The sequence below is a fragment of the Salmo trutta genome, chromosome 25 (assembly GCF_901001165.1).
Source record: "Salmo trutta chromosome 25, fSalTru1.1, whole genome shotgun sequence".
Lineage (NCBI taxonomy): Eukaryota > Metazoa > Chordata > Actinopteri > Salmoniformes > Salmonidae > Salmo > Salmo trutta.
The window spans coordinates 26,591,564-26,606,872 of record NC_042981.1 but is presented as its reverse complement, the minus strand read 5'-3'; the positions used below and the strand labels follow the sequence as shown (position 1 = coordinate 26,606,872).

The 15,309-nt window shown below is 41.0% G+C and overlaps 1 protein-coding gene, 1 long non-coding RNA gene and 1 pseudogene across 2 annotated transcripts; 2 read left to right on the top strand and 1 right to left on the bottom strand.

The window, feature by feature from the left end:
• The window catches only part of LOC115162657 (ankyrin repeat and SOCS box protein 2-like), a 28,461-nt pseudogene extending 18,606 nt beyond the window's left edge, over positions 1-9,855 (top strand).
• Positions 9,856-9,892: 37 nt separating this feature from the next.
• LOC115162276 (uncharacterized) lies at positions 9,893-10,438 on the top strand. The gene is made up of 3 exons (XR_003869508.1): positions 9,893-9,990; positions 10,118-10,209; positions 10,290-10,438. It is a non-coding gene; the product is annotated as an uncharacterized LOC115162276 (long non-coding RNA).
• A 448-nt stretch (positions 10,439-10,886) lies between these two features.
• Positions 10,887-12,811, bottom strand: LOC115162274 (protein FAM181A). The gene is made up of 2 exons (XM_029713429.1): positions 12,605-12,811; positions 10,887-12,416 (listed from the first exon to the last, which is right to left on the bottom strand). Exon 2 carries the CDS (start codon positions 12,336-12,338, stop codon positions 11,505-11,507), a length of 834 nt encoding a protein of 277 aa, XP_029569289.1. The 5' UTR covers positions 12,339-12,416; positions 12,605-12,811; the 3' UTR covers positions 10,887-11,504.
• Between the last annotated feature and the right edge of the window lie 2,498 nt (positions 12,812-15,309).

Here is a 15,309-nt window from a genome sequence, read left to right as displayed (position 1 = left end):
ATAGATTTGGTATTTTACTAAATACGGCTATCTTATGTATACCACCCCTACCTTGTCACAACACAACTGATTGGCTCAAACGCATTAAGAAGGAAAGAAATTCCACAAATTAACTTTTAACAAGGCACACCTGTTAACTGAAATGCATTCGAGATGACTACCTCATGAAGCTGGTTGAGATAATGCCAAGAGTGTGCAAGCTGTCATCAAGGCAATGGGTGGCTACTTTGAAGAATCTCAAATATAAAATATATTTTGGTTTTTGTAACACTTTTTTGGATACTACATGACTCCATATGTGTTATTTCATAGTTTTAATGTCTTCACTATTATTCTACAATGTAGAAAATAGTACAAAAAAAATGGAATTAGTATGTGTGTCCAAACTTTTGACTGGTACTATATATAGATATCTGCATGCATGGTCAATAACTGTAAGGTATCCAGCCTACTTGATCGGTGCCAGCATTTTTCTTGATTCTATATTGACTTCAGATCATTTTCCAGATGAGTAGGCACGGATCTAGTTCATCAACCTAGCCTCAGAGCATTTCATATTATTCTGTATGTAAATCCGAGACACTCCATTTAGTATGATATGTTACATTTTGTATGGTATGTATTAATTTGTGGATGTCCATTACCCATTTCGTATTATATGTTACGAATTTGCAAAACGTACAATATGTTACAAATGTGCCAAATCAAATGTTATTTGTCACATACACATGTTTGGCAGATGTTACTGCAGGTGTAATGAAATGCTTGTGTTTCTAGGTCCAACAGTGCAATAATATCTAACAATACACACAATCTAAGGTAAAGGAATGGAATTAAGAACATATACATTTTTGGATGAGCAATGTCAGAGCGGCATACACTAAGATTCAGTAGAATAGTATAGAATACAGTATATACATATGAGATGAGTAATGCAAAATATGTAAACATTATTAAAGGGGCCAGTGATTTCAAGTATATGTATATAAGGCAGCAGCCTCTAATGTGCTAGTGATGGCAATATATATATATATATATATATATATATATATATATATATATTTTTATTTTTAATTTTACCTTTAACTGACTTGCCTAGTTAAATAAGAACAAATTCTTATTTTCAATGATGGCCTAAGAACAGTGGGTTAACTGCCTTGTTCAGGGGCAGAACGACAGATTTTTACCTTCTCTGCTCAGGGATTCGATCTTGCAACCTTTCGGTTACTTGTCCAACGCTCTAATATGTACAATATGTTTATGAATTTGATAAAAATATATGTTACGAGTTCTAACTAGGTGGCTAATGTTAGCTAACTGGCTAACGTTAGCTAGGCTAGGGGCTAAGGTTAGGATTCGGGTTAGGGTTAGATTAGCTAACATGCTAAGTAGTTGCAAAGTAGCTAAAAAGTAGTAAGTAGTTCAAAAGTTACTAATTACCTAAAATGCTAAGTTGTAAGTGATGAGATTCAAACTCGCAACCTTTTAGGTTGCTAGACATTCGCATTATACACCCATCCATCCCGACCAACCACCCTTCTTTCATTTTTGCTTTAAGTAACTATCTGTCTTATGTAACCATACCAAAGCTAACATATCATACTCATTTCAGTGTTTTGGGATTCATGTTTACTATGTTAAGTCTAGTCTGTGACCAGGCTGAGTTCATTTGACACCAACAATTTAATATTTTATTACAGCCAAGTCAGTAGGCTACAGTTTCAATTTAACAAAGTTTCAACTGAATACCACTTTGGGTTGCAATGGGTAGTTTATAATCTACACCTCAACCATTTCCAACAGTGTCTAACTGTCAACAACTGATGCTCTGCAATTTTCAGAAAATATAATTGAGCAAGTTGCTAAGCCTGTTTTAAGGAGATATGTTGATAAACCAGAAAGGCAGTAATTATTACATTTAGAACTTAAAGCCAGGATTTTCTCACTCTTCAGAAGTAAACATTATGCTGGTTTGTCACGCCCTGACCAGAGAGAGCCCTTGGTTCTCTATGGTATAGTAGCTCAGGGCGTGACTAGGGGTGTTCTAGGTTTATTATTTCTATGTTGGTGTGCTTGGTATGGTTCCCAATTAGAGGCAGCTGGTAATCGTTGCCTCTAATTGGAGATCATATTTAGGCAGCCATTTCCCCACTGTGTTTTGTGGGATCTTGTTTTGTTAGTGCATGTTGCACTGTTGATGTCACGGTTCGTTGTTAGTTTCTTTTTGTTTGGAAGTTTCGCTTGAATAAATATGTGGAACTTTAATCATGATGTGCCTTGGTCCGTCTCACCACACGATCGTGACATGGTTTAAGATGTAATGGTATGACATTGGATCTTAACCAGACAAAGACACATTTACTTGACTGTCAAGACTTGACAGTTAGACAGCAAATAGCAATCAGTACCAATGAACCCACAGCCTCAACCAGTGTTATTGTCTAATAACAGATATTGGAGATATGCTTTGGGGTGCTCTGAAATAGGAATGTTATTCTGAGACTGTCAGAGAGAGCTTTGGGAATTCAAAGATTGAGAAATTCTGCATTGACTTCATAATACGTATGCTTATCTATAAATATGTTTTAGACTTTGTCTGAAAAAAATGTAATATACTGGAGAAGGCTTTTTACTTCCCCAATACATTTTAACATTGCCTTTTTGCAGAGCTAATCTTATTTCTGGATGTTGACTGTTTGTTTTCTTATCACTGAGTGATTATCTTATGTGTCACAAAAGTTGTATAGATATCACCAGAGACTGTAATTCAAGCTGTTGTGTGGGTGATTGTAATACTCCTTCATAATCTCTGCCATAGCCATGTAAGCCCTCAAGCCAGAGAGGCCTTTAATAAGAGCAGTGGAATCAAGTGGAACCAAACAAAGTTAAATCAAATCAAATCAAATGTATTTATATAGCCCTTCGTATATCAGCTGAAATCTCAAAGTGCTGTACAGAAACCCAGCCTAAAACCCCAAACAGCAAGCAATGCATGTGAAAGAGGCACGGTGGCTAGGAAAAACTCCCTAGGAAAAACTCCCTAGAAAGGCCAAAAACCTAGGAAGAAACCTAGAGAGGAACCAGGCTATGAGGGGTGGCCAGTCCTCTTCTGGCTGTGCCGGGTGGATATTATAACAGAACATGGTCAAGATGTTAAAATGTTCATAAATGACCAGCATGGTCAAATAATAATAATCATTGTAGTTGTCGAGGGTGCAACAAGCACGTCCGGTGAACAGGTCAGGGTTCCGTAGCCGCAGGCAGAACAGTTGAAACTGGAGCAGCAGCATGGCCAGGTGGACTGGGGACAGCAAGGAGTCATCATGCCAGGTAGTCCCGAGGCATGGTCCTAGGGCTCAGGTTCTCCAAGAGAAAGAGAGAAAGAGAGAATTAGAGAGGGCATATTTAAATTCACACAGGACACCGGATAAGACAAGAGAATACTCCAGATGAAACAGACTGACCCTAGCCCCCCGGCACATAAACTACTGCAGCATAAATACTGGAGGCTGAGACAGGAGGGATCAGAAGACACTGTGGCCCCATCCGATGATACCCCCGGACAGGGCCAAACATGCCCTTAAAAGGCATCACCACTGCTGGGGCTACTTGCTCCCTAGTCTGGCAGCACAGATGGCTGTCCTCTCTCCCAACAGGAGTGCCTGGCTCTTAGGTTACTCCACATGCCGAAAACTTATGACTATGTGTACATTATTTGTTTCAGGATTTAACATTTTCTGCCTTTGATTTTGCATGCCAGTTCTTTCATGAATCAAGGTGATGCAGCTCAATTTTGTTGTGTGCTCTCATTTCGCCCCTATTTCACGATTGCAGGATTTTAAAGGGAAATTCTTAATTCTATGTTTGATGACTGAGAGGAATATTTTGTTTTATGATTAATTCATTCATGCTTTCAACTTCCTTCCAGGTCCATGTGTTGTAACTCCAGGACCAACCCTGGGCTATGAGGACAACAGGGAAGTGCTGGGTAACCTAGTTGTTTAGGGCAATATAGTGACCACCAATGTGACCTTCCCAGCCAGCCTGTCCATAACACTATGCCAGAGACTAAATATTGAAGATAACACAGACATATCTAACCATCAGACTCTGCCTACAATCCCCTCATCCATCAAGATGTTAAGGTGAGTCCTTACAAAGAAGATATGTCCTGTATGTATTCTTATTCCCTCTCTTGTCTAATTGAGTCAATTCTACTATGTCCAACATTCTGCAGGATCAAGTTAGTTTAATTTTATTTTATTTAATATAGTTTCAACCAAGATAATATAAATAAATATCTGAGCCCCTATCACTCACTATATGGTGGGATATACAGCAGCCATAGGCATCAAACTCTGAAGAGCATCATGTGGTAACAGGCAATAGGCACTAATGCTCATATTGTTAAGATTTCCATGCTGTTCAGCATTTTTGCACAAATGCTATATGGTAAAGAAGCCATAATTTGACTTTTTTACCGAATGGAGTTGGGTTAATACTTTTGTTAAAATAACCAGGGCCATTTTTTATATTCAAGTTATTGACAATTCCAGTCAAATTAGTATAACACCTATTTTTAATGTACCAAAATATAAAAACACCTACCTGTTTGCAAATGTCATAATAAAAACTAACGGGTTAATGGAGAACAGATGCCCAAAGTATCCTGATGCTATTTGCCTTTATCTTTGGGCGGAGGATGCTGGAGTGCATTCACATGTCAATACGGTCCTAAAATAATCTTTGACAGCACCGCAGAGCCCTGGCTATCCTCCCCTCACTGCTGTCATTGCTCGACTGCTGCTCTGCCGCGTGTCCTCTACAACGTGTGTAGATGCACTAAAATAATGATGAGATTAACTTATTCCGAGTATCTATCGCAATTTCGTTATGGTGGGAACAAGAGCAACCCGTCTTTAGGTAAAGTATCCAACGGTGTGGGCTCCCGAGTGGCACAGTGGTTTAAGGCACTACATCTCAGTGCTAGAGGCATCACTACAGACCCTGGTTCGATTCCAGGTTGTATCACAATCGGCCGTGATTGGGAGTCCCATAGGGCTGCGCACAATTGGCACGTCGTCGTTAGGGTTTGGCCGGCCTAGGCAGTCATTGTAAATAATAATTTGTTAACTGACTTTCCTAGTTTAATAAAAATATAAAAATGCGCTGATCGGCGATGGCAGAACGACTTTATGTCAGCTGAGTGAGTATTTTGTTAATTGTGAAGCGCAGGGCAATCCCCGTGGACTGAATTAGTGGGGTCTGTTTCAGTCTAGTAAACATTTATATTTTATATAATTAATTATAATATTTATTGATTTACAAGGACCATACATTATTGCCATTATATCTAAACACTAGAAAATAAAATCACGGATTTGCTTACTCTTTATTTAAAAACATGAACAACTAGATTTATGAGAGAACTCGGTATCATAAACCTGCATCCATTAACCTACATTCTGCATTGTCTCTTCCAGTCATTTGCCTTCCCTCTTCATTGTAGGGATGTCGATCCAACAGTGTTTGCCATCCAGAGAGGTGATGCTCAAGCTGTGAAAGAGCTGTCAGTGACTGCACCACTCAGCCTGATGAAAGAGAACAAAGAAGGATTAATACCTTTGCATGAGGCTGCATATTGTGGCCAAGCTGAATGCGTAAAGGCACTGCTGAAAGCTACACATTGAAAGCATCATTTTTATAGTCTTTAAATGCAAATCCTTGCCTTTTGTTAATGGGCCTAAATTAAATTGGGGTTGAATTATAGACTGGATGTTAAAGCATGTTAAAGCATTTTGTTTATGTGTATATTATTTCCCCTCCAGCCCAACCAGGATTAGTTGACAAGCGCACCCTCCAAGAACAGGCTGCTCTCCTCCTGTCATTTTCCAGGCAGCAACTGTTCTGTGTGCAATGCCTCCTACAGCCAGGACCAGACCCTGACATCAGCAACAAGAACAAAGAGACTCCCCTATACAAAGGTACAGCACCCTACGTGGCTATAGCATGTAAGATAATGGCTTTGAGGAATATGTAGGCCTGTACTGAAGCATGGTGTCTTCTGCCAGTCTGTCTAACCCAATGTTCTCTGATGCTTTCTAGCGTGTGAGCGGGAGAATGTGAAGAATTTAAATGTATTTTTATTTAACCTTTATTTAACTAGCCAATTCAGTTAAGAACAAATTCTTATTTACAATCACGGCCTACCCCAGCAAAACCCGGACGACGCTGGGCCAATTGTGCGCCACCCTATGGGACTCCCAATCACGGCCGGATGTGATTCAGCCTGGATTCAAACCAGGGACTGTAGTGTCGCCTCTTGCACTGAGATGCAGTGCCTTAGACCACTGCGCCACTCGGGAGCCCCAAATGGTGAGCCTCATCCTGTCATTCGGTGCCACAGTGAACCAGAGGTGTAACCGGGGCTGGACAGCCCTCCACGAGGCAGTGTGCAGGGACAACATAGAGATTTGGTATTTTATTAGGATTCCCATTAGCTGTTGCAAAAGCAGCTGCTACTCTTCCTGGGGTCCACACAAAACATGACATAATACAGAATGACATAATATAGAACATCAATAGACAAGAACAGCTCAAGGACAGAACTAAATACATTGTTTAAAAAGGCACACGGAGGCCTACATATCAATGCATACACACAAACTATCTAGGTCAAATAGGGGAGAGACATTGTGCCGTGAGGTGTTAATTTATCTGGTTTTTTGAAACCAGGTTTGCTGTTTATTTGAACAATATGAGATGGAAGGAAGTTCCATGCAATAAGGGCTCTATATAATACTGTATGCTTTCTTGAATTTGTTCTGGATTTGGGGACAGTGAAATACCCATGGTGGGATAAGTGTGTGTGTGTCAGAGCTGTGTGTAAATTGACTATGCAAACAATTTGGGATTTCCAACACCTTAATGTTTCTTATAAAAAGAAGTGATGCAGTCAGTCTCTCAACTCTTAGCCAAGAGAGACTGGCATACATAGTATTTATATCAGCCCTCTGATTACAATGAAGAGCAAAACGTGCCACTCTGTTCTGGGCCAGCGGCAGCTTACTAGGTATTTCCTTGCAGCACTGGACCACACGACTGGACAGTAATTAAGATTAGACAAAACTAGAGCCTGGAGAACTTGCTTTTTGGAGTGTGGTGTCAAAAAAGCAAAGCAAGTCTTTATTACGGACAGACCTCTCCCCATCTTTACAACTATTTAATCTATATGTTTTGACCATAACAGTTAACAATCTAAGGTAACGCCAAGTAATTTAGTCTCTAAACTTGTTCAATAGCCACACAACTCATTACCAGATTCAGCTGAGGTCTAGAACTTAAGGAATGATTTGTACCAAATACAATGCTCTTGCTCAATGCTCTGATTTTGGGGGGTTTGTATCATTTGATTTACACAACATGCCTACCACTTTGAAGATGCAAAATATTTTTTCTTGTGAAACAAACAAGAAATAAGTTTAAAAAAACGGAAAACTTGAGTGTACATAACTATTCACCTCCCAAAGTCAATACTTTGTAGAGCCACCTTTTTCAGCAATTACAGCTGCAAGTCCCTTGGGGTATGTCTCTGTAAGCTTGGCACATCTAGCCACTGAGAGTTTTGCCCATTCATCAAGACAAAACTGCTCCATCTCCTTCAAGTCGGATGGGTTCCGCTGGTGTACAGCAATCTTTTAGTCATATTGGATTGAGGTCTGGGCTTTGACTAGGCCATTCCAAGACATTTAAATGTTTCCCCTTAAACCACTCGAGTGTTGCTTTAGCAGTATGCTTAGGGTCATTGTCCTGCTGGAATGTGAACCTCCATCCCAGTCTCAAATCTCTGGAAGACTGAAACACGCTTCCCTCAATAATATCCCTGTATTTCGTGCCATTCATCATTCCTTCAATTCTGACCAGTTTCCCAGTCCCTGCCGATGAAAAACATACCCACAGCATGATGCTGCCACCATCATGCTTCAATGTGGGGATGATGTTCTCGGGGTGATGAGAGGTGTTAGGTTTGCGCCAGTCATAGCGTTTTCCTTGATGGCCAAAAAGCTTAATTTTAGTCTCATCTGACCAGAGTACCTTCTTCCATATGTTTGGGGAGTCTCCCACACGCCGTTTGGCGAACACCAAACATGTTTGCTTCTTTCTTTCATTAAGCAATGGCTTTTTCTGGCCACTCTTCCGTAAAGCTGAGCTCTGTGGAGTATACGGCTTAAAGTGGTTCTATGGACAAATACTCCAATCTTTGCTGTGGAGCTTTGCAGCTCCTTCAGGGTTATCTTTGGTCTCTTTGTTGCCTCTCCCTCCTTGCCTGGTCCGTGAGTTTTGGTGGGTTTAATGGTGCTCCATGGGATGTTCAAAGTAAAAAAAAAAGTATAACCCAACCCTGATCTGTACTTCTCCACAACTTTGTCCCTGACCTGTTTGGAGAGCTCATTGGTCTTCATGGTGCAGCTTGCTTGGTGGTGTCCCTTGCTTAGTGGTGTTACAGACTCTGGGGCCTTTCAGAACAGGTGTATATATATACTCAGATCATGTGACAGATCATGTGACACTTAGATTGCACACAGGTGGACTTTATTTAACTAATTATGTGACTTCTGAAGGTAATTGGTTGCACCAGATCTTATTTAGGGGCTTCATAGCAATGGGGGTGAATACATATGCACGCACCACTTTCAGTTTTATATTTATTAAAAAAATAATAATAATTCACTTCACCAATTTGGACTATTTTAAGTATGTTCATTACATGAAATCCAAATAAAAATCCATTTAAATTACAGGTGGTAATGCAAAAAAATAGGAAAAACCGCCAAGGGGGATGAATACTTTTGCAAGGCACTGTATATGGTTGAATCATCAGCATACATGGACGCACATGCTTTGTTTAATGCCAGTGGAAGGTCATTGGTAAAAAATAGCTGGTTAGGGCAGGAGCCACCATTAATCCTCCCAATACCTACAGCACTAATAGTAGCAGCCCAGCAAGGATGCGTAGAGGCCATGCGATACCTCATTAGGAAAGGTAGGTTACAGTGTGTGTAATGCTGTAACAGATGACATGGTTGGCCTTATAATACATATGGCTTTTTACTGTAGTCACACAGACAGGTGATACATTCATTCTTATTAGACTCATTCAGTTTTCTCAAGTCACTTTTTCCTCAGGTGCTGACATCAACATGCAGACATGTGACGGTGCTACAGCCCTGTATGAGGCCAGTAAAAATTGCCACAGGGAGATAGTGGAGCTGCTACTCTCTCCCAACACAGACGACAACAAACCCACCAAGACAGGACTCCTACCTCTACATGTTGCTGCTCAGTGTGGACACCATGAGTATGTACGAGTGCACTGTGTTTCTCTTGTCGTGTCTCTCTTGTATTACTCTTATGTACAGTACTAATGTCCCCTTGTTCCAGTATTGTGTACCTGCTTGTCCCAGTCACTAGTCGGGCCAGAGTTCACAAAGCGCGATCACCCCCCTCGACCAGGCTGCAGAGCACAACCGGGACATGGTCACAGCCATATTGCTCAGGACAGGTCCCGATGTCAACGCCACACTATCCCACAATCGCTCCATGCAGTATTTGGATCACTGCATCACAGCACTCTACTTTTCCATTTCCAATGGAAGCACTATTGCTGCCATTCTACTAGCAGCTGTAAGACGGGGTTGTGCCAGGACTGTCCCCCTACTGCTGGAGCATGGGGCTGATAACACCAGCATTCCATTCTGTCCCACCACCTTCCCTGGTGCTATCATACTCTGTATGAATAACCTACCTCTTCTCAAGTGCCTTTTGGTCAATGGCTGTGATATCTGGGCCTACTTCAGATGTGCATATGGTTGCAGCCCACACCCAGCCCAGGACAGCATGGGCAGCATAGTCATCAACGTCAACACTGTACTGCCTACCAATGACATGTCTCTTTTAACCTGCACATGACTTGTTGTCAGCAAAGTACAGGTAAGGCAAAGTAGGCTCCTATTGTGATCATGATTATTCTGGGAACTTGATAAATAGCCTTTTTGGGGGGGGGGGGGGGGCACGATGCTCATTATCTTTTCTTTCTGTTCATTCTTATATCCTTTAGTTTTGTGAGTTGATCCCATCACAAACTGTGTGCCAGACTCGCCGAGCTCCTGGATGGACGGCAGGAATGGCCCAGCATCAAGACCAAGTCATGTGAGTACATCAATGAACACAGACACACACACTCAAACAGGTGGGACAATCTAATACAGTGTTCCCTGCTGTTTCCTCAGTGTCAGCCCATCCACTGATGCACCTGTGCAGGCTAAGGATCAGTGAGCAGATGGGTGTGTCGAGACTCGGGTCTCTGGACAGTCTACCCCTCCCAGAGACTGCTGCAGTACCTCAGCCTGACCAGACACAGCTTTGATGACTTCTGCCCTGATGGCAAATAAGGCTTGTCAGTGTCCCTGTGTGTTGTGCCTTATAGTATATTACATTACCAGTTTACAGGATTTTTGAAACTGTATTTATGGGGTAGTGATGATTGGACAAAATGTGTGTAATGGGGAATGTGTGTGTTGTGTGCACATACAGTGGATGTGAGCTGCAATTAACTCAAGGTAAGCATATAAAATACCTGTCTTTCAGATGTTTAGGCCGAGTCGAACAAAGGGAGACAATCAATGTGAGGCTTTATGAAGTGTGCTTGCTTGGATGGAATTTACTTGTTGATATTCAGCACTGTATTTGTAATATGTTTTGAAAGTGTGTTTTCTACAGACCTAGTGTAATGAGTGTATATTATAGTTGAGTTGTTGTTGTAACATATTGTAAATGTCAGTGCCAAAAGGCTATTGAATAAGGTGTTCGAACCAAAGAAAGAAATCTAAAGATCTACTGTTTATTTAAAAAATAAATGTCATTTCTCCATTTCTCCAAGTATTATTTACAAACAGAAAATATCAAGAAATAATGTGGCGAACTATCTGTCAGTCTGTGTTTTACTTTCTGTTGACAAACACCAGTGAACTACAAGTAATTTTGATCAATTCATTTTTAAACCAGTATATTTAAGAAATATATACACCATGAGGTAATCAACACACCCGTAGACCTCTCCTTTAGCATAGATTATCACAATTAATCAAAAAATGGACAACGTCAAATGTCACTCCATTCCTATATCAACATAAATTCCCTTCCATTTTAAAAATGAGAAAGATGAAGTAGTCTACATTTTTCAGTTTGAGACGGTGCTATGATTTTATAATAAATTCCTATTAGACGTTATGGAACCCAAGTGGTAAAGGTGCAGGTGTTCCAAGCAGAAATGTTTGGTGTGAAATGTAAGACTACTTAAGTGCTTATGACTACTCTTTAAAAAAAAAGAGAAATGCAAAGTTTGAAATAAAAACAAACGGCAAATCGAACTAAACAAATAATATTTACATCTTCATTATTGCTTAGGCAATTATTAAGCTATGTTTATACGTTTGTAATTGTGTTTAAATGAACCCAAACACGTTGAAAATGGATGGCGGGACCGTGGGTTTAGTCGGTATGGGTTTGACCACGACATGCGTGTAGTTCTTATGTCGGTGTGCTATATCCGGTGTTGCCGTTTCAGCCACTGTGGCTTTCCCCCAGAGTCCCACAGCCGATTGTGGAACAACTATGTGACTCTGAAAGACGTGGTGTCCGTGGTACTGAAACGGACAGAAACCGCACACATTGACGTTATGAGAGGCCACGTCCAGTTTGAGCGGTTCTTTCTCAACAGAGCCACGTCTATTGGAGAGAAACAAGGTCGGTGTTGGTTCCTCGTGAGCTTTTTTTTTTTTTTCAACCTCGTTGATTCCTGTCACACCGTGGCTCTTTTTCCATCCATACTGCAAATAGTCTGTGTTGGTTTGGGCTAATCGGGGTTCCTCCCAAAACGATGCAGGGAGTTGACGTTTCCTCATGGGTACCTGTTCTTGCTTACTGTTATCACTGTCTACAGTTGGGGTTTGAGCCATCCTTGCGTTCTCTACGTCTTGCGCATCCGAACCCCCTTTTTCATTGATGCGCGTCGTGCTTGGGTGAATTGTCTCCAATGAATACGCACTGGACTTGTTCACCACATCTTTGGCGATGCCAGACTCCGTGGACCTGTGTGTGTGGCATCTGGGCATCCGAGCGTATTTCTGAGAAAAACGCTTGAGCTGTTTCTGCAGGTATTTCCTGTGGTCCACAGAGCGCCTGCAAGGGGCTGATTTGTCCAGAGCCGCCTTGATGTCACTGGATGCCAAGTTTACAAAGTTCAGTAACGTTTTCACCTCACTGTCTGCACTTGCCATTTTAGTGTAAATATTTTAATTCACAGGACTACTACCAAAAAAGTCCATGCAAATTATATTCTTCTTCATCTTTAAAATCTGAAAAAAATGAATGGCATCATAAGATAGAAAAATATTTAGAACTTTATATACTCACATTATTTGTTCATAAGGAATACCACAATAATCACACAATTACGCACAGTGCACAATAAAACAGTAATTACGCATAGCCTAACAACACGTAGGTTGCAAGTTATCCATTCATAACCACAAATAAAACTTACCATGTCCCCTGTTGAGGATTCTCATTCCTGTCTCTCTCCCAGAAGTAGTCTGAGTGCTTCAACAAGTTGAATGAATATAAACTGCGTGTAGTGTTGGTGCTTTCCTTGAACCAATCAGCGACCTCAGTCTCCTCACAATGCACCCCAATCAGCCTCCAAGCCCCCGGTATTGAATTCTTTGCCATCGCAAATTGTTGTCACGGAGATCCTCCAAGAAAAGCGGCTAATAGATGCAATATTTCTGCCCGGTCTTCCGCGCGCTCATGGAACACCCTTACAATAGTTTATCCAAACTTCGAAATATGCCCCAATAACTACCGTGCATGATTAGTCTGACATAGGCTGTTAATGGTATGGGTATGCTTCATCACTGCGAGACAATATTCGTTTGGCTACTTTCAACTGTTTTGATCGAGGTCCCCCCCTTCCAGAGTTCTGTCAGATGTAGGATTTGGTGGGGGTGGGGAGGGGGGATCTAAAGAGCACATATCCATGGAAAGGGGGGTTGAGCGCTCAAGAATCTTGTCTTTCTGTTTGCCCCCTCAATCGAGCGACACAAAAGCTGAATTACTCATTCAAACCTCGCGGGACAAAAGGAAAGGAGCTGGATAGCACTCCTGCATTTGTAGTCAAACATTTAGAGACTTAAATCGAGTCGTCATGAAGGAGAAAGAGTTAGACAAAGCCCATAGAATTACCATCAGTAAACATTTTCCTGTGTCATATTAGTGGGTCTCCATGGCTCCTTCTGGCCCGCGGACAATAGCACAAGTTTGCACACTCGAATACTGTCACCCTGCCAACGGCAACAAGTGCCAAAAACAGGACAATCCCCGGGGAAAGCAAGGGCTCTGCGGGGAAGGTTGCAATAGAGGAGGAAAAGGGGACCTGTGAAATGCTAATTTAGGTCCATCCCCTTATTGAAGAAAAAAAGAGTACCTATCGTTCCATTTAACAACCACCTCTTGCATCAGTGTGGCATGAGATGTGAGGCAACCGTTTATCTGGTAAGTAACCTACAGCACATAACCATAACCACAATAACCTATCAGCCCTGACTGCAGAACGTTTAATATTCATAGTTTCTGACTTCTCAGAGTCAAATTAAAAGTGAATATATTGTAATGTTTGCAGCTGCAATGCAATGTCTCTATAGGCATATCATATGTTATGACTAATACTATACTAACTTGTTATTTCTCTCAGGATGTATAACCTCCATAATGTGTGAATCAAATATACTGTATCTTGACTAGTCCAGTGCCTGGTATGATGGGGTGATCTCTCATCTACTGCTTAGGCTGTTGGCCCTTGGAGAGGCAACAGGACCCTACTGTCCCCGTCTCTTCTTCATTCACCTCTCTGTTCCTCTCAAAGGGCCAATTAACAATTGTGCACCCCTCCCCTGCCCTGTCGCCCTACTCCTGTGCTTTTGAAGTGACTGAGAGAGAGAAAGGGGAAGTATAGTGGCACCAATAAACAATAAATCCCACTATGTGTCCCTGTCCTCATGCCATTTTGAGTAAGATGGATGGAAGAGAGGTTTGTCAGCCATTTCAGATTATATGTGATGTGTTATGGGACCCAGGGTAGATTATAGAATAATGAAGTGCTGAACCTCATCAGAAATATGACTAAGAAAGGAAGCACTAATCAATTCAAAATCAATCACTGTAAAACACTGTTGCTCTTATCCTTATATAATAACACTTATTTCCAGTGCTCTTGTAAATTTGTGTTGCTGTTATTAGACAGATCAGATTGTAATCACACACACCACAATCACCGTAGTAACCACAACAACCTCCCTGGTTCTTGGTTGCCAATCGGTCACTGAGTTGACAGCACAAGACTCCCCCTTGCCCTCTGACCCCCAGACAGCCCTGCTCTCTGGGTGTTACACCAGCACCCTCATTAGCATACGGCACATCCACTTAACACACTCCAGCATCACCAATAAACACTTTACATTATGACACTTGTACATGTAGTAATGCTGTAATTACTTTAGTATCAACGTTGTATTCATTTGTTATTTATGTTAATATCATATCCTGACATATTGCATCATATTATACAGTGGTTTTAGTATTTTATTCTCTAACCACTTAACCCCTTAATTGTCATGTGGTTATGCACAAGTATAAATATACAGTATTTGGGTAAATCAGATTATTCTTACATTATCAACTCTGCCACTAGATGGCAATACACCTCTACAGTCTAGAATGCAGTAATGAGGACAAACAAGTCAGTGCTGTATAAAGCTTTGTTTAAAATAATAACACTGAGCGACCATATTTTGATGTTATTGAACATTATTTAATATCAGTAGTTACTTTGAAATTGTTATAATTACTTAAGAGCAAACCAAGAAACTCCTTAAACCGTTTGTCTTTTTAGTTTATGTATCCGTTATATCATGTACAGGTTACCCCATTGGGATTAAAAATGTATTTTACAAGAGAGACTGGTCACAAGATGACAGGTCTTTAGTGGTTATGAGTACTTCATTCTATAGTCTGCACTGTAGACTACACTGTATGATACTGTAATAAGGTAAACAACCAATCTATCTTGATTAGCAAAAGACAGCAAGAGGGTCTTATCCTCTATGGAGCGTGTGGATGTGAAGGATGGTGATGTGGCACTGGCAGGTGTTTTGTGGTTGCTGAAATCAAATTGAGTAAGCAGGGCAGGAAGTG